Raw genomic sequence first — 18,245 nt, 5'->3', positions numbered from 1 at the left:
ACTAAGTACCTGGGGGCACAGACAGCGCAGTCCCAGTGACCTTGGGAACTCACAGGCCTGGGAAGCCTTGGGTGGGCGGGATGCCGGATGAGAAGCCCCAGGCTCACCCTCAACCCTGTCGAGCTACAGCATTCCTGTAAATCCCAGGGCAAGGGACTTCCCAGTGGACCTGCCCCAGGCTGTGATGAAACCTCCTCCCATGACCCCAGTCAGCCCAGCTCGGCATCATCAAAGGGAGCAGAAAACCTCTAGTGAGGAGGCCAGGCCTGCAAAGGGCACAAACCGACCCACTCCCTAAGGTCCAAGTGCACGTTGCTGGGACCAGGGAGTATCAAAAGGAGCCCTGGTGGGCTCCCCTGTTCCAGAACAAGCTGAGAGCTTAGAATGGGGTGCCTGGCTTTAGAACAGAAGGGGCTGTCCTGTGGCTCAGATGTAGCGACAATAACTGAGTCGTAGTGAGCCCAGGAGCCTATTTCCAGATCCAGCCAGCAGCTGAGGGACACCCAGGGCCAGCCTGCAGATGAGAAACATTGGGAGACAGCCTGCAGCAGAGGAAGAACTCTTGCCTCTTACTTCTTCCCAGTTACGGTGCTCAGGAGGCAGGTCAGGCCCTCCTAGTTCTGGCCCTGCTGGTGCTGCCTGGCTCCTCTCCTTCATGTGTCCATGGCCTCCCAGGTGGCTTCAATTGCCCTCCTCACAAAGCAAGAGAGTGGAGCTCAGAGATGCTGGTTGTGACTCAGGCCTGTGTTGCTCACCCTTGGCCACGCTGTCCTGAGGCCTCTTGAGCCAGACCCGGGTGGTCCTGGGACACCCAAAGCAAACTAGAAGATGTGACTCAAGGCATTCATTGTGCTACCAAGTTGGTAATGTCAGAGAGAGGAAGGCTTTGTGATCCCTGGTGGGATTCTTACTGCCATCGATGGAACTGGTTTCCAGAGTGCTGAAGAACTCCGTGTGGGAAAATGACCTCAAGGTAGTAGGGCAGCACCTGGAGAACTGAGGCAGGAGAATCATAAGGTTGAGGCTAGTTTGGGCTATATAGCGAGACCCTGCCTCAAAGAGAGAGAGGAGTGGGGAAAGAAAGAAGAAAGGAGATCAACATGGGACTGTGTAGCAAGTCCGAGAGTGGTTAATGCTTGAAACCACTCCAGCGTTCCTTCCCAGGACGACTGCTCCTCCCTGCTCCTCCCCGGTGCCACTGTCAGCAACTCCCAGTGGGACACTGCTCAGAGGCTCCAAGAGCAATATTGGCTTTGAGGCAGGTCCCAGCAGAGCCCTCAGGTGGGGGCTGGGATTAGCAGCCCCCCTCGTGGCCTGGGGGCCCAGCAGCTCATCCTCGGGGATTTTCCTTCCTATGGGGAGGGCAGTACTCTGGCTCCCGGTAGAGGAGGAGACTACACACAAGTGGCTTTGATCGCATCAGACCCCAGCATTCTCATTGTTTTTTGTTCCAAACCCCAGGCCAGGATTACATTCAGCTTTGCCTCCAGCAGAGAAGTCAGTGGGTAGGCGGGGCCTGTATATGTGTATGGAGCGTGTGATCTCTCTCTGTGTATTGTGTGTATGAGTTTATATATACATGTATGTGATGTATTTTCAAGGATATGTATAGTATATGTGTGATGTGTCCTTATATGTATGTGTATATATATGCATGTATATGTATGTGTATTTGTATGTATGCGTATGTTATGTCTAACTGTGTATATGTATGTATTATTATATGCATATGTGTATATATGTAAGTAAATATGTTTATATAGACATGCAAATGTGTATGTATGTATGTATGTGTATATATATATGTATATGTATGTTTCTGAATGTGGATGATGTGTGTGGATGTGTGAGAGGAAGGCTCACACCACCAACCTTTGACACTCTCCAATAAGCAGCGGCAGGTCCTGTTCACTTCCTAACAAGTTTTGGTAGTAGAGAAACACAGAGAGAGCATGCATGGTCTATGGTCAACCACCAAGTGCAGGAAAGAGAGCCTGCCCATCCCTCCAAGAGCAGCCAAATCACTGTCCTTCCTAAGATGCTGGTCTGGCTGTCTCTGAGCTGAAGACAGGGTCACAGGAGCACAGTCTCTGAGCTGAAGACAGGGTCACAGGAGCACGGTCTCGTTTTGTTTCTGCTGCTGGCTAAACACCGTCAAAATGCAGCTTAGGGGAGAGAGGTCTTATTGTAGCTGCAATTCCAGGGCATCGTCTATTATTTTAGGGAATTCACGGTGGCAGGAATGTGAAGCAGCTAGTCACATCCATTCAAAGGCAGAGAGAAATGAATGCATTTCACCAGTTTCATTGACTGTGCTTGCTTCCTTGCTTGCATTCTGCTGGACCCCCTGCCAAGGGAATGGTGCTGCCCACAGGGGTCTGGGCCTTCCATATCCATTAAGTATGACAGTGCCCCCCACCCCGGGCATGCCCACACGTTGTTGACCCAATATATACAATTCCTCACTATGATTTTCTTCCCAGCTGACACTAGGTTAAGTTCACAGTTAAAGCTTACCTTCACGAGGGCCTGGGGTGGGAGCTGTCATGCTGAGTGTGGAGGGAGACAGAGAGGAAGTGTGGAATTGTGAGGTGATTTAGAGGTGCCTAGGAAACCCCAGGAAGGCCTGCAGACTGCCTGCTCTGGGGTTCTCCAAGGCAAGTGAAGAGGTTGGAGATGGGAAGACATCCTCTCCCCTCTGACACTCGGAGGGCACTATGGCAGGATTGTAGGGCCCAGAAGCAGCCCGAGTGAAGGACAGGGAGGAGGAACGGAGCTGGAGTGAGGGGAGCACACACCCTTCAAAAAGGGGTGAGTAGGAACAGAGCCCACATGGCTCTCTCCTGATGCTGTTTCCATGGAAGTCAACTCCCTGGATTTCTTCACCCACCCAACCCTTCTACATTGGTAGCTGAAGACTGCGTGGGTCCAGTCAGGAGGCCTGCAGGTGCAGCAATGTCTGGCCCACACCAATTGCTTTACTTCGCAGGTGGGGAAACTGAGACCCAAGGAAACCTGGACTCTCTGAGCTCACAGAAGCAGCTGGAAACAGATTGGCCAGGCCTTGAGTTCAAGGCTGTGCTCTGAGTCCAAAATATGTCTGGAATGGGTCTTCTTTGCCTCTGACTTTTATCTAAATGGATGAGACTATATTCCCCAAAGTCCCACACAACTAAGCAAGGCAGCAGGAGCTAGAGACAAGCATGGTTCTCAGGCCTGGGAATTCTCTATACAAGTTCATATTCTTTGGACTTCAGATAACCAAAAACCTACTGACAGCAGCCTGTATGTGAGTGATAAGGAGATGCTTACTTCCATGAGCAGAGAGATGGGGAACAGGGCCGGGGTAAAGCTATGGCAGAGGGCAGGTTCAGTCTCCACCTGTGCTGTGACCTCAAACTCTCAACATGGCTACAGAAGCTCCAACCAGCATTATTTTAAAAGCAGGAACTATCGTAGGGCACGGCAGCACACATCTTTAATCGAAGTTCTCAGGAAGCAGAGGCAGGCAGATCTCTGTGAGTTCAAGGCCAGTCTGGTCTACAGAGTGAGTTCCAGGACTGCCAGAGCTACATAGTAGTAAGACTCTGTCTCAAACCCTGGCCCCTGAAAAGAAAAGCAGGAATTGCTGAGGGGTTATGTCTGGACAGGGAGAGAGCCCTCGTGTCCTCTCCTGCCAGAGGCACCTTTGCAGATCTGCCCTGGTGTCTCATTGCCCAGCCAGCAGCCATGTGCCACCTCTCTATCAAGGACTAGCTTGATCCTCCCCTAATGACTTCCCAGACAAAAGGTGCATTATGCAGTGACCACTGGAGTTGGCTCTGTAGGAAGCCCAGGGTGTCTGACAACTCTGGGGAAAGCTGACTCAACTCCTTCATCTGGAAGAGGCTGTCTCCTGCCCTCCCAGCAAGCATTTCAGCTTTCTTCTTGGCATCCCTTTGCTTCTCAACTTGTTAGAAAAATATTCTTCAGCGAGGGAAGCAGGAACTGGACTGGCTACTTGGTTTACAGTGGGCTGCTTTGGCCCGTCCTCAGGCCTAGCTACTCTTACAAAGGACTGCTGGGGCCCGTCCTCAGTCCATGAACATCACCACCTGAGTGGTTTCACGACAATGCTTGCTCATTGTGGCCATGTCCCATGTGAATGGTGACATTCGTGTTTTGTGGTGTATTCTGATGTGTATGTGTGACTCAATTTCCCTTAAGGAAGGACTGAGGTTTCAGGTAGGGACAGCAGTCAGCCTCTGACTGTTTAGCCTTGCAGTGTAGGTCTCCTGTGTGCACACTGCTCGCTCAAGCTCCTGCTTCACCCCGGGGAAGCCCACTGAAGTCTCTAATGTGGGATAACAAAGGGCTGGCCATCCTGTCCCATCTTCCGACATCTCTGACGGCCATCTGGCTGTGGGTGTTGCTGGCCCCCGTCCTGGCTCGCCTCTCCCAGCCTCCTCCTGCTCCAGTGACTCAGAGACAAGCACCACACACAGGCACAGCTGCCGGTCCTCTCTCCAGAGGTGCAGGAGGGGGTCCAGGCCTGCAGCTAACAAGCAAGAAGACACAGGTGGACAGCCCACGAACTTCCTAACATTGGGGCAGCATAGCTGGATTGAAAAGGGATATTTCGGCAGTCAAATGCACCTGCTGCGAAGCCTGAAGACCCGAGTTCAATGGCCAGGACTGACAAAGGCGGAGGGGGGAGGCTAACTCTCACGTGTCCTGACCTCCTCGTGCAGTGGTGCGGCACACCCCGCCCCCAATGTAAATTGTTTAAAAATTTTTCAGAAAGTGTTCATCTCCCTGCTGAGTGTGAAGGGACGCAGGGCCAGGCAGGAGCAGGAAGCCCCTTGAGGAAGTCCTGGTGGTCAGCAGGGACCAGGAACCTCAGGGCCATCAGTGGGATTTCCCCATCACTGGGGCTGCCCCACAGTCCAGCCAAAGTGCTCACCCGACACCTGGGTGAGGATCAAGTGAAGAAGAGGATGGGGCAGGAAGAGCCAACTACTTGCGTTTTGCTTGTGGCACTGAGTGACCACTGAAGTGGCTGCCAGTGCGGATGAGAAGTGGTGTCTGCTCAGCTGAGACGTCGGCGAGCTGAGCTGATGGGCAGGTTCACGAGGGGAGGGAACAACGGCAAGCAGGGGCGCGGGGGGAGGGGAATGAGGAGGGTGTCAGGAGGGAGGAGGGGAGAGAGGGCGAGGGACCTCTGCACCTCTGCCTGTTCCAGAGTGATGACAGCATGCCTCTGGTGGCACAAGACAGAAACTGTCCTGGAGTCACATTCCCCTGTATCAGAAGGCAGACTGAGTTTACTTGCCCAAATTGTTGGTGAGGGGCTGCTAAGGGCTTCAGGGCTGGGTGGGCAGCAACGCCCTGAGTAGGAAGGCAGTGAGGTGCTTGCCTGGGTGCAAAGTTGAAGTGCTGAAAGTTCAATAGCCAAGGCAGACAATTTAAGTTTTAAAATCATGTTGGGAGCCCAGGGTGGTGGTGCACACCTTTAATCCCAGCACTTGAGAGGCAGAAGCACATGGATCTCTGAGTTTGAAGCCAGCCTGATCTACAGAATGAGTTCCAGGATAGCCAGGACTACACAGAAGAACTGTCTCAAAACAAAACAAATTGATACGGTATGGTTTATGGCAGCTCATAGCTGCCTGCTTTTGAAAAAGTCTTACTGGGGCCAGTATTTGCTCTTGCTTTTGAAGTTACAGCTCACGCCCCACCCCCATCTCCACAAGTGGGGCCTTCCCAAAAGAGTACAGTAACACTGTGTAGCATGGCCCACTCATCCCATTTACCAGCATACTCTTCATGAGGCACCCACCATGTCAAGTTTTACAGAAGCAGCCGCTTCTCATGTACCCAAGGACTGGTTCCATGAGCAGTTAGTTACAGTAGAGGAGTGCTGACCAGGGTCCTCAGGGTTGGACATGTGTTGGTGTCCTGTTGGACTTCCCCAGCCCAGATTCTCAGTGACTTTAAGCTGGTCTTCATTACTCTGTGCTTGCTGCCTCCTGCGAGATGCTTTTATTATTTTTTTTATTTTTAATCCCAGTTTCCCCTCCCTCCTCTCCCCCCAGTCCCTTCCTCCACCCCACCCTTTCTGTTCACACCTCCCATTCCACTCCTCCATTTCTGTTTAGAAAAGGGCAGGTCTCCTGTGGATATCAACAAAACATGGCATATCAAGTTGCAGTAAGACTAAGCACCTCCCCATGTATTAAGCTGAGCAAGGCGACCCAGTATGAGGAGTAGGGTCCCAAAAGCCAGTAGAAGAGTCAGAGAGCCCCTCCTCCCGCTGCTAGGAGTCTCACAAGAGGACCAAGCTACACAACTCTAACATATAAGCAGATGGCCTAGGTCAGTCCCATGCAGGCTCCCTGGTTGTTGGTTCAGTCTCTGTGAGCCCATGAATCCAGATTAGTTGATTCTGTGAGTTTTCTTGTGGTGTCCTTGGCCTCCTGGCTCCCACAATCGTACTCCCTCTCTTCTGCAGGATTCCTCAAGCTCCACCTAATGCTTGGCTGTGGTTCTCTGCATCTGTTTCTCCTGCAAGATGCTTGCAGGAGAAGCATCTTAGTGACTCTCAACTGGGCTAGCGCTGTCAAACCTGGGGTGAGTCGCTGCCATCACTTCTGGTGACCCTAGGGCAGATTTCACAAATGGGTTGGGCTTTGCACCAAGCTGTTGACTCATCCCAACAAACACTTCCCGCTCCCATGTAGTCTGAGGAGATGGAGCTGCACTGGTCCCCTGGGCCCTTTGTGAGACTCCACCCCTGAGCTACATCAGTACCCATCACAGTCAAGAACTGGGTGCAGATGGACAGAATTCCTGCTGGGGCACCTACTGGGCTCATCACCTCTAGGAACAGCCTCTCCCTCTTGACACCCGCCGAGATCTGCCCTCAGTGCTGCTGCCACCGTTAGTGCCACATGGCACTAGGTACACCTGGGCCAAGTGGTTCACACCATGCTCAGCACTGCTTGGACTCCAGGCAACTGTAGCAGACGGGTAGATGCAGCTGTAGCCTTGTGGAAGCCAAGTGTCTCACTTGTACTCCTGTCCCATAGCTCTCTGTATGCCAGCAACCAATGCACCAGAAAAGGATGAAGCAGTCACCCTGTTTAAAACCCTAGGAGGGCCACAAAGAAAACTATCTTGATAGGGGACCCTGCATGAACTGCCCTGCCCATCTCCTCACCCGTTTTCTGCTCCTCCTCCTCCCCCTCAGTTGTTGCATGCCAACCTTGTCCCGCAGAACTTCTCACCAGCTTAGTACGTGGCCACCCTTCCACTGGAATGCCTTCCCTAAGTTCTTGAATTTGTTTGCTGGCTTTCTTCAGACCTTCCCTCGCCACTGAGATGCGCTGGGCCCTATAGGAAAGGAAGTACAGCCTCCCCTCTTCTATAGGAAAGGAAGTACAGCCTCCCCTCTTCTATAGGAAAGGAAGTACAGCCTCCCCTCTTCTCAACTCTCCAGGGCCAGCACAGCGAGCGCTAGGATCTGCTGACGATGTCTGTGCATCAGACAGTCATTTCTCCATGCAACCTCCCTTACAGTATGTGAGGAAACTGAGGCAGACCATCTCAGTCATGCTGAAAAGGTTACTGCTTGTTCCTGCGGCCCTTAAGTCTCTGAAGATGTTACCCACGTCAGTTCTTGTCAAGTCCGTCATATCCAGTGTCTCACTTCTGGATCAGAGGAAGGCCAGGTATGGTGACGCAGTCACTGGGGTGGTGGAAGCTAAGCTAGCCTGGGCTTAGTTTTAGACCTTGCCTCAAAACAAACAAAACAAAACAGGAAACCCCTAAACCTCAGTCAAAGAATGCTGGCAAGAGTGCCTCTTGCTTCCTGTGGTACCTGAGACAGCAACCTCTGTCCAGCCCACCACCCACCTACAGTGACAGCATCCCGAGAGCTGACTACGAAAACTCCTAGCACAGAACATGCCACACAGTGAGCAAAGCTCACTAGCAACAGCTACCCAGTAGGGGTCATGTGTATCCTCTCCTGGCCGTCTGTCTGTCACACGCTGGCACTCAGGTGGCAGCAGCAGCAGCCGTGAATGGACTAGAAACCGGGCTTACCAACTTCATTGCAAGGCACTTCATCTTTGTCCTGCCTCCCCACCACTTGAGATACACCAGCTCCCTTCTCTACCCCATGAGCTTCAAGACCTATGGACACTGGAACGGTAAAAACCTACACGTTGCTGCGTTCTAATCATCTGAAAGCTGTAAATCTGCTTTTCTACAGAAGAAAAATTCGGAATGCTATTTTTGCATCTTTTTATTGTGACTTTCAAAAATATTTCAAGAATTTATCCATACTATATTATGTGTATAATTATGTGTATGTGTGTGTCTGGGAAGAGGGGCCTCTGCATGTAAGTAGAGGTGCCTGAGGAGGCAGAGCCATTGGGTCCCTTGAAGTCTGAGTCCTGGAAACTGAACTAGAATCCTTTGGAAGAGCGAGCATCACAAGGCCACCTCTCCAGCCCCTCAAAAGCACCCTTTATAATAAACTCCAAATACACCCATGTAAAAATACACACCTAAAACACGCTTCGGAAAGCAGTTCACCATATCCCAGTCAAGAGTCTGTATTGCTCTCTCAAATGATGGTTATATCCCACTAAACTGGCTTGAAGCACAGTCTTCATACACGCACCCAAATCCCAGCAGGTTAGAGGAAAGAGAGAAACACTATCCCAAACTGAGTCCCTGTCTTTATCTCTCCAGGCCTACAGTATTGTTCTCAGCTCAATGCCACCTGGAATGCATGAGGTCCACAAGCCACTGTTTGGGAAAAAGCCTATTTGATTTGATCTGAAACACCCAGGGCTAGGGCTGGGGATGCAGCTCAGTTGGTAGAGCGCTTGCCTAGCACGTGTGAGGCCCTGGGCACTGATAAAACAGGAGTGACAGCACACACCTATATTCAAGGAGTTCAAGGTTATTGATCCTCACCATACACAGCAAGCTTGATGCCAGCCGGAGTTACACACCCAGTTCTACCTAGACCAGGCCTTGTGCACATTAAGCTCCTGCGAACAGTGAACCGCAGGTGATGGTGGCACAGCACAATCGCAGGCCACTTAACAACGACCCCACTGCCTAGGCCCAGACAACCCACAGCATTCTCAGGGGAGACAGTCACTATAGCAACTCTGCTACCCGACCATGGACCGCTTTCTCCCTCTCAGGCGCACTTCATCTAACTTCTTCAGCACTGGACCGGACTTTTTGGATGAAGTACCATAGCTCTTCAGAAAGGCTTCAAACACAGTCTCGGTGTGGGGGTGGGTGCTGAGGAAGGCCTTCTCCAGGACATAGAGGTCAACGCCTTTATCTTCCGGCAGCCCCGAAACAAAACTCAGCCCGAAGTCGATGAGCACAATGTTCAGCTGCCCCAGGGGCCGCTTCAGGAGCATGTTGGAGGTGGTGAGGTCCCCGTGAATGAGGTCTTCGTCGTGCATTCTAGCCAGAACCTGCCCGATTCTCCTGGCCAAGCCCAGGAGGCACTGGGGGTCTTTTTCGGTCTCCATAGTGGACTGGATATAACCTCGAACAGTCACTGAGTCTTCGATTTCTTCCATATACAAGCAGTTAGAAGCATAGTCCACAAAGAAGACAACCGGGGCAGCGATCCCTGCAGTGGAGACACAGGTGCTAGTGTGAGTATCTGTATGAAGGAGGCGTCACCTGCTCAGGTGGGGACAGTTTTTCAGTCTAAATCTACTTACTCTGGAGAGGGCTCAGGAATGCTGTGGGAATGATAGAACTTAACCAGAAGCTTGCCTAAGCCCTGCTCTAGCTCTGCAGGACTATGGTCCAGCCCAGGGTGCGTCTGCAAGTGTCAAAGCTTGCTCCCCTTTCTCAAGTCACCTTAGGACTGGAATTCATTGCTACTCCCTTAAAAAACAAAGGAAACAGAATCCAGAAGGGAAAGCATCCTCCAGTCTGAGCGGCGACCTGACTAGCAGGAGGCTAAGCAGCAGCTCATCTTACAGACCCATCTTTTTCCCAGGACAGGCAGGTTCAAATCCCAGTTCCCTCCTTATTAGTGGTGAAACCTCAAGGTTCCATTAGCTTCTCTATATCTCGGTCTCTGATACTGTAATGTGGTGACAATAGCTCCAATTAACCCCAGGAGTCTCTCCTGACAGTCAACCTCGCCCAGGGCTCTTTCCTAGAAACCGGAGACCTGTCGATGGGGATCAAGTAGCAACCATTCTTGTCTGGTAACTTATGAAAGAGGGTGAAAAAAAAACTATGAACACTACTTTATAGCTCCATTAAGTCGCTAGGACAAGAAAATACCGGCCTGTTCACTGTTGAGTTTTCCCAGGTGGCCCCGCACCTATCAGTGCCCTTGTGCCGAGTAAATGCCTAAACAACTGTAAGTGTAAAAGCAAAAAAGGTCGGTGCGTAGGGACCACAGACAGCCCGTCTGGTGGCTGTGGAAACTCGGGCACTTTCATTTTGTGCCTCAGTTTCTCTGGAGGACAGTTCTGTTGGTGGGAGTGTGAATGGTACTTTTAAAGAAAAAAGTGAATCATTTCATGAACTCAGACGTTTACTGAATGCTTTGTAAGCATTCAAACATATGACACATAGACCTTCTCTAAAGGTCACATCCCTGAGATTCCCATTACACGCAAGGAAACTGAGGAGCGCGGTGCTAAACGACTCGCTGAAGAGACACGCGTGAAGCAGCGCTTAGAGTCTGAATCCGGTGAGTCTGGCTTCGGACACGCTCCCGGTAAGGCACCTGTTGCTTAAAACTACCAAATGGAGAGGGGAGGACGGTGAGCGGAAACGGCATAAACGGGGAAACTGAGGCTAAACTACACGTTGAAGGACAGTTGCCGAGCAACAAACCAAACGGAAAGGCGTTCCGTGCGACGCCGGGAGTCCTTAAACACCGCTCTGGTCCCGTCTCCCGGGTCTCGGAGCCCTATGCAGTCCCGTCCCGTCCCGTCCGCCCCATCTCCCGGGCCTCGGAGCCCCGTCCACCCCCGTCCAGTCCTCCTCACCCGCGCGGCGGCAGCGGAGCAGCGCCCGCGCCTCCTGCACCGTCCTCCGCCGGCTGAGCCGCGCCTCCAGCGCCGGGTGCCGGTAGCTCTTGGGGAAGCGATGCTTCACCACGGCCGCGCGGCCCTGGAAGCGGCCGCGGAAGACGCGCGCCTCGGCGCCCTGCTGCACCAGCTCCAGGCCGCTCAGGAAGAGCCGGCTTCGCTCTCGTGCCGCGGCCAGCGCCTCGGCCTCCGCCTCCCGCTCCGAGGACGTCTCCGCCGCCATGCCTTGGGCTCGTCCGGACCCCGGCAGCTACGCTTCCTCCCGCCTCGGAAATCCTCCGGCCTCTTCCGCCACACGACACTGGCCCCGCCCCACTTCCGCCCCGCCCGAGTGCTGCCGCCTAGCGACCTTTCGAAGCTCTGGCTTTCCGGACGCGCCCCTTGGCCTTTCCCGAAGCTCTTCGTCTATCTCCGTGATCACTCAGCAAATTTCGGGCAACAGCTTCTCACTCTTCGGCCTTCTCCGGAAGCCCGTTGGTGATGCTCAGACTTTGGGAGTCTCCAAGTTGGAGGCTCTTTTGAGAAAAGTCTTTTGTGGACGCTCTGCTCCTTCCTACTAGGGTTCTTTCCTTTCCGTTCCTTTTCTTTTCTTTCCTTTCCTTCCCGTTTCTTTCCTTTTTCCTCCCCACTCTTCCCTTCCTTTCCCCTCCCCTTCTCCTCCCTCTCTTCCCCTCCGTTCATTCTTTTCCTCTCCGTCCCTTCCTTTCCCTTCCCTTCCCTTCCTTTCCTTTCCCTTTACTTTCCTTTATTTTCCATTCCTCTCCTTTTCCCACTCCTCTCCTTTCTTTTTGCTTCGTTTTTGAGACTGTGTAGCTCAGGTTAGCTTCAAAATCATGGTCTTTCCATTTCAGTCTATGGAAATATGCTCTTAAGTCAGAAGGGAGGAAGGGGCTAGGTCATAGCTCTCTACCCAGATGCCACCGGTGCCTGGCATCAGCGTGTCAGCAAGCCAACACCTTTTCTCTAAGTTCGGTTTCCTCATCTTCAGAATGAGGATGCCTGGTTCTGCTGAGGCCAGGGTTTATCAGAATTAATGAAAAGGCCGATTACCATGCCTGTGGACAGGGGTCCTCTTCAGATGGCCTCCCTGCCCCTACCCTGCCCCATGCTCCTTGGAGTCCTATTGAAAATATAGACGAGAAGCCATTTGAACCAGGATTGCTATGGCACCAGCAGCCTGGCTCCGTGGTCCCTGGGTTTCGTTCATACTATGAAGGGACCCTTTTCACACATCAGACCCTTTGTGTGGACAGAATGTTTTCCAGCAAAGCTCACCCGAACCGGTTCCCTTTATATCCCCCAGTGCTCAAGTTTGTAGCTTCATTATCATAACTGTTTGTGTCCACACGGCCATTGCTATGGTGACCAAAACCGTTGGACCCTTTGCCTTAGAAATCTACAGTGCAAAGGCGCTGACCAGAGCCTGGCTTGCTAAGTCAGTCTGGGCTTAGCTCTTTAAACCCGAATCAAATGTTCAATGGCTCGTCACTTTTGCTGAGGATAAAGTACCTACACCTTAATTCAGTCCATGAGGCCCTGCAGGGAGCTCCTGCATCTCTTAGAGACCCACCCCTTCCCCCACTCCCACACACCTCCAACACCCTACCCCGCCCATCCTGCTCCCTCGGCACAGTCTTTGCATCTGCAACCTACCCTGGGGGAAATGTTCTTCCCGCCCCTCACCACCTAGACCCCTGTAGACATCCTTTTTCTGAAAACCAGGGTCACTTTCCAGATAAGGCCTTCTGGCCTCTCTGAAGAGAGGGACACCAATTCTTATCTGCCCTTGTTTTCTAGCTTCCAACCCTGTCTCTCGGACTTCCTTGACGCCTACCTCCCTCTACGGAGCTAGCAGTCAGGCAAAGGATTGTGTGGTTCCCACCCTTCCCCCAGGGCCAGAGAATGGGTACCGGCCCTGAGAGTGTCTTTGGGATAAAGAAAAAAATAGAACTGGTGCAGGCCTGTGTTCTCAGCTCTCAGAGGCTGAGGCAGGAGGCTGCAAGTAAGACTTGAGGGGTGGATGTTGGGGGTACTGAAATTCAAATTTTGACCTTTTAAGAATATCTTCGGGGGGCTAGAGAGATGGCTCAGAGGTTAAGAATACTGACTGCTCTTCCAGACGACCCAGGTTCAATTCCCAGCACCCACATGGCAGTTCACAACTGCCTGTAATTCCAGTTCCAGGGACCAGACACCCATGACAAAACACCAAAACACATTTTTTAAAAAAGTATTTTAACACTTTTTTTGAGAATTTCATACAATATATTTTGTGACTTTTTTTAAAAAAAAAATTGCCGAACGGTGAAGTGGAGTTGACAGCTTCTTGTCTGTCTGGGTGCTGAAAGGGCAGTTTAGAGATGCGGGTGCAGACCTTAAAGGTGCTGAATGAGAAAGTGAGTTGAGCGGAGAAATGGGACACAGGCTAGTCCCCTGCTGGTCCCTGTGACTTTACCGGAGCGCAGGAGGCTGGAGATAGATTAAGGGTGGTGGTAGGGACCCTCTTCGTTTGGTTTCCTGGAGCAGATAGTAGTACAGTGCAGGGTTGAGTGGAAAGTCAGCTACGCAGGCTTCATCCCAAGATGAAGAAGAAGAAGTCAGAGAAGAGTGGTAGGAGCAGGAGGCTGCCAGTCCGAAGTGGGCTGGCCAGCTACGTGCCACAAGGGCCAGCAAGTTCCTACTCAGAACAAGAGCCAATGCAGAGAGCTAGTGTCTTCTACAGTAGGGAGGGTCCTAAGAAACGGAAATTTTATCCAGGAAGAGGGGTAGAAATGGACAGAATGGCTGCAGAAGAGAGCGACTTTCTCCAGGACAAGGGCGGCCATTAGCAGTTGTGAGAGCTTACCCCACAGCTAGCTCTACACACAAACCTAGCTGGTGTTTCACCCTTTCTAGAATTCTACCGCTGCAGAGAGAAGCAGAAAGTTTATCTCTCAAGCTCTTACCCAAACTGCAAACAAACCTCTTTCCATTCACCACTTCTTGCCTCCTAGACTTCTGACGAAGCCTGCAACAGTACCCCTGAGACCCCTGAGTCACTGAAGCCTGCCTCCAAACATCCGTGGGTGAGGGTCACTCATCGTAGGATGACTTAGGTGCCCCCGGTCTGCTCCAGCAGCAGAGCGGGGACAGAACATGGCACTATGCTCTGACCAGGGTACACTTGAGGGGCAGAGAACAGAGGTTTCCCTTTGGGTATAGTACCATCCAGGGTGGGGACATTTTCATTACTCATGACTAGAGTGGTAACAAGTAACCAACAAGCTTAAAGGAAATAGCCGGGCAGTGGTGGCGCACACCTTTAATCCCAGCACTCGGGAGCCAGAGGCAGGCGGATCTTTGTGAGTCTGAGGTCTACAGAGTGAGTTCCAGAACAACCAGTGCTTCAGCTGCCTTCTCAGTTCTCTTCATGTGTGAAAATCAGGCCTCAGGCATCACTATCCTCCAGCTACTGCAAGGTCTATAACCAGTTTACTTTGTTTCCAGACGTTAAAAAGAGATAAATTCACAAAACAGATTTCAGTGCAATTTAATAGTATTCCTTTCTTTAAAGGAACTTGTTTTACAACAACTGCTCTCAGTAATCAACCGCCTGTGTCTCATGGTAAATGGCTGGGCAGAAAGAAAGTGTAGCCGGGTGGTGGGGGCGCACACCTTTAATCCCAGCATTCGGGAGGCAGAGGAAGGTGGATCTCTGTGAGTCTGAGGTCAGCCTGGTCTACAAAATAAGTTCCAGGACAGCCAGGACGGTTACACAGAGAAACCCTGTCTCAAAAAAATCAAAGAAAGAGAGAGAGAGAGAGAGAGAGAGAGAGAGAGAGAGAGAGAGGGAGAGGGAGAAAGGAAGAGTAAAGGTTATGTAAGATTTGAGAATAAGAAAGCTTAACTTCTGAGGGTCTAAAAAATGTTTTATAAATTTGTAAAGTTGTGAGAATATAATTTAAACTGAGTGGTGGTGGCACATACCTTTAATCCCAGCACTTCGGGAGGCAAAGACAATCTCTGTGAGTTCAAGGCCAGTCTGGTCTACAGAGTGAGTTCTAGGATACTCACAGCTACACAGAGAAACCCTGTCTCGAAAAAAACAAACACTAAAACCCAACCACTCCAAAAGAATATGATTTAAGATATATGTAAAAATTAAAATTTCTGACTTCTTTGCCTCTCTGTGCTATTGTTATACTAAGACCCTAAAAGTTCAGAGTTTTAGCATTAACCAGTGGAGTTCTGATAAGATATTTATCCAGCTCTAGGAAGCAATGACTTCTACTACCTTAGTCACAAGCTCAAGATTTTAAATTTTCTTTGGTTGTCTTCTAACTGTAGACTTAGAAGTGCTTCTCATGATGCTAAAAGCATCTGTTATACACTTATATACATCAAGTTTTCTGGATAGAGTAAAGTATGTTCATAATTTTGACCTAACCATTTTGGGTTCACAACTTCTACTATGACTCAAAAGTGTGAGTCTACAGCCTACAGTGTGGGGTTCAGGACAAATTACAAACAGTGGTGAAACTAACATACCTGAAATTTCTGCCTTTTTTGTAAACTTAAAAAATTCTTGTAAGCTTCAGGAAATCAACTTAAATCCACCCCTCATAGGTCAAATGAACTCCAGATAGGTAGTCAATCAACAGCCCATTTCCTTACCTGCCTATTCCGCTTATCTTGAGGGTGGAATCTCTTCGGGTTGCTTAGCCTTGGTACTCACCTTCCCCAACAACCAGGAACAAGGTCTAAAAGTTTCAAATGCACACCTAAGGGGGAAAAAAAGTTACCCTGAACTCCTTAATTTTACCTTCTGTCCTTAATATAACCATAACCATAACCACAAACCCTAACCCTAACCCCTAAATTCTAACTCCTAACCATAAACCCTAACCCTAACCCTAACCCCTAACCTCTAACCTCTAACCCTAACCCTAACCCCTAACCCTAAGGTAGGTTATTGTTCCAGTAACCCTCCAGTTCTAGGTGTTCCCTCAAAATCTATGTCCCAGATAGTTTCAAAATGGCTAGCTCCAGGTGGTCAAGCCTCACAGATTCTGCCTGTACTTCCCTAGCCCTAGCTGGTCCTACAGAGCCTAGAAAGTGGGTGAAATGCCTGTTCTTCCAAAACTTGGCCAGTGCAGTGGCGATGTCAGTGGAGCAGCAGGTAGCAATTGAAGTTCAAGGTGTCACCCACCAGGAGCAAACTCTCTGATAGGTCAATCTTGGACAGGTAAGGCCCTGAGACCACAGACCTGGAATGCCTTTGCCTCTGCTGTGCCTTTCCATGTTTTCTGCTGCCATCTTTCTCTGGTATCTGGCATGGTGTTAATGAGTGTTGGGAGATCCCCACTGCCTGTAATACAGTGTGTTTATCTCATGGAAACATCCTGTCCTATTGAGCATTTTTACCTGTGGGTTATTATGAAGAAACTTCCTTCCTAAATGGTACAGCCTAATTGAAACAATGATTTTATATAATAATAATAATAATAATAATAATAATAATAATAATAATGTTAGTTTAAATAGAGTTTTGATGATTAAAAATACAAGGAAGTGTCACACAGCTAGGATTCATTCTATGGAGGAGCCGCATAGACTGGGGCTTAGCTTAATGATTAAGAAAAACAATTGAGTACCAGCAGAGCAGCTAGCTTAAGTTCTTTTAACCTTAATGTTGGGAGATGTGTTCACAGGTTTTGGAGTGCACCACAGTTGAAACAAAGCTTTAAAAATAACAAAGTTAGACAAGATATTATTGCCAAATAGCTCTGAGGTGAAAAACCCAAGAGGACAATCTAAAGTTTTAGGAAGGCACATAGTTGAATGTGGAACTTGTTAAGGTCAGGAAACGGGAACAAAGCAGCCCAATTATCATTAGCTGGCGAGCCTTTCTTTCTAGGATTGGTTGACAATTAAAGGTGATGATTAATTCCTTATACCCATTTCTGCCCTCAATCTCCTGATAGAAAAAACTATTAATGTGTGGGTCTGTACCCTAAAGATTTAAAGTAGAGCTGACTGTTTCTTTTTCATATATAAAAGTTTAGGTTTGTGATTCTTTTAAGACTCCTTATAAGATTGCCTTTCACGATAAATGATGAAGTAATTGACCTTTTCTTTGTAATTGCAAAATACAGCCTGCCAGTAAAAGACCTACAATTTGTGCTACAAGATCTGACTGAGAAGAATAATGTACTTGCCCACATGGTTAATCTAAAACAAGTTGCTTGGGTATGAATGAATGTGGCTTTCTTGGGATAATTTGTTTTTCACCTGTAATACACAAAATGTTTAATCATGTAAGGGACATGGAAAACATGCTGTTTTTACTGTTTATTTTGTATTCATTGTAATCATTCACTTGAAAAAGAGAATGTAACCACATTGTGATTCTTGTATTACCTGAAAGATTTTGCTGGGATATATAAGCTGTAAGGGAAAGAATAGAAAGAGAGCTAAAATGGGCAAGAAGGAAAACATTAGGAATGAGAGAAGTAGACGGGAAACATCAAGAATAAAGGAAGAGTTAGCAGGAAAACATTTAGACTGAGGAAAGGAAATCACCAGGAAAATAAAGACTAGAGAGCACAAAAGAAGAATAAAGAAAAAGCCTGGAGGAAACCATCAAGAGAGTGTGAGTGTCTTTTCCCCTAATCCCCTCAAATAGAGACAAAGCGGATGTTGTGGATTCCGTTCAAGCCCCATGATGCTTGGAAGTTGGCCCCCTAGGCAGCAGTGGCCAGCATCCCAACTTTGTTGAATCCCCCCAAATGTCACTGCCCTAGACAACAGGAGACAGTCTAAAAAACATGGCACCTCCATTTCTGCCTCACCAGCTATCCTTTCCAATTTCCTCACGTTTTATAACAAACAAAAGGGAGGAATGTTAGGAACCACCCACATTCCAGAACCAGGTGCCACCCTAGCCTGCCTTTGGAGACTCGGCACCAGCAGGTGCCACCCAAGCCTGCCTTTGGAGACTCGGCACCAGCAGGTGCCACCCTAGCTTGCCTTTGGAGACTCGGCACCAGCAGTCATTGTCATCACCAGCTGCCAAGTGCAACATGCATACCCTTTATAAAGGCCCAGCCATTACGCGCCCCCCCCCCTCACTCTCGTTCCCACTTACAGGGAGCCTTTCACTGTCACCCCCCCCCTCCAATAATCTGT

The 18,245-nt window shown here is 49.8% G+C and overlaps 1 protein-coding gene across 1 annotated transcript; it reads right to left on the bottom strand.

The window, feature by feature from the left end:
* Positions 1 to 8,272: 8,272 nt before the first annotated feature.
* On the bottom strand, positions 8,273 to 11,363 carry Tp53rk (TP53 regulating kinase). The gene is made up of 2 exons (XM_087911006.1): positions 11,037 to 11,363; positions 8,273 to 9,649 (listed from the first exon to the last, which is right to left on the bottom strand). The coding sequence occupies exons 1-2, from the start codon at positions 11,299 to 11,301 to the stop codon at positions 9,171 to 9,173; spliced, it is 744 nt and encodes a 247-aa protein (XP_087767132.1). The 5' UTR covers positions 11,302 to 11,363; the 3' UTR covers positions 8,273 to 9,170.
* Positions 11,364 to 18,245: the final 6,882 nt, after the last annotated feature.

The sequence above is a fragment of the Myodes glareolus genome, chromosome 10 (genome assembly GCF_982192425.1).
Source record: "Myodes glareolus chromosome 10, mMyoGla1.1, whole genome shotgun sequence".
Taxonomy (NCBI): domain Eukaryota; kingdom Metazoa; phylum Chordata; class Mammalia; order Rodentia; family Cricetidae; genus Myodes; species Myodes glareolus.
The sequence above is the reverse complement of the archived record's forward strand: the minus strand, read 5'-3'. Positions and strand labels throughout refer to the sequence as shown.

Bases quoted from the DNA above. Each gene is read 5' to 3' on its own strand.
- Tp53rk (XM_087911006.1), bottom strand. From the start codon at position 11,301: ATGGCGGCGGAGACGTCCTCGGAGCGGGAGGCGGAGGCCGAGGCGCTG. The intron at 9,650-11,036 runs GTGAGGAGGACT...TCTCCACTGCAG, and splicing joins GCTCCGCTGCCGCCGCGCGG to GGATCGCTGCCCCGGTTGTC.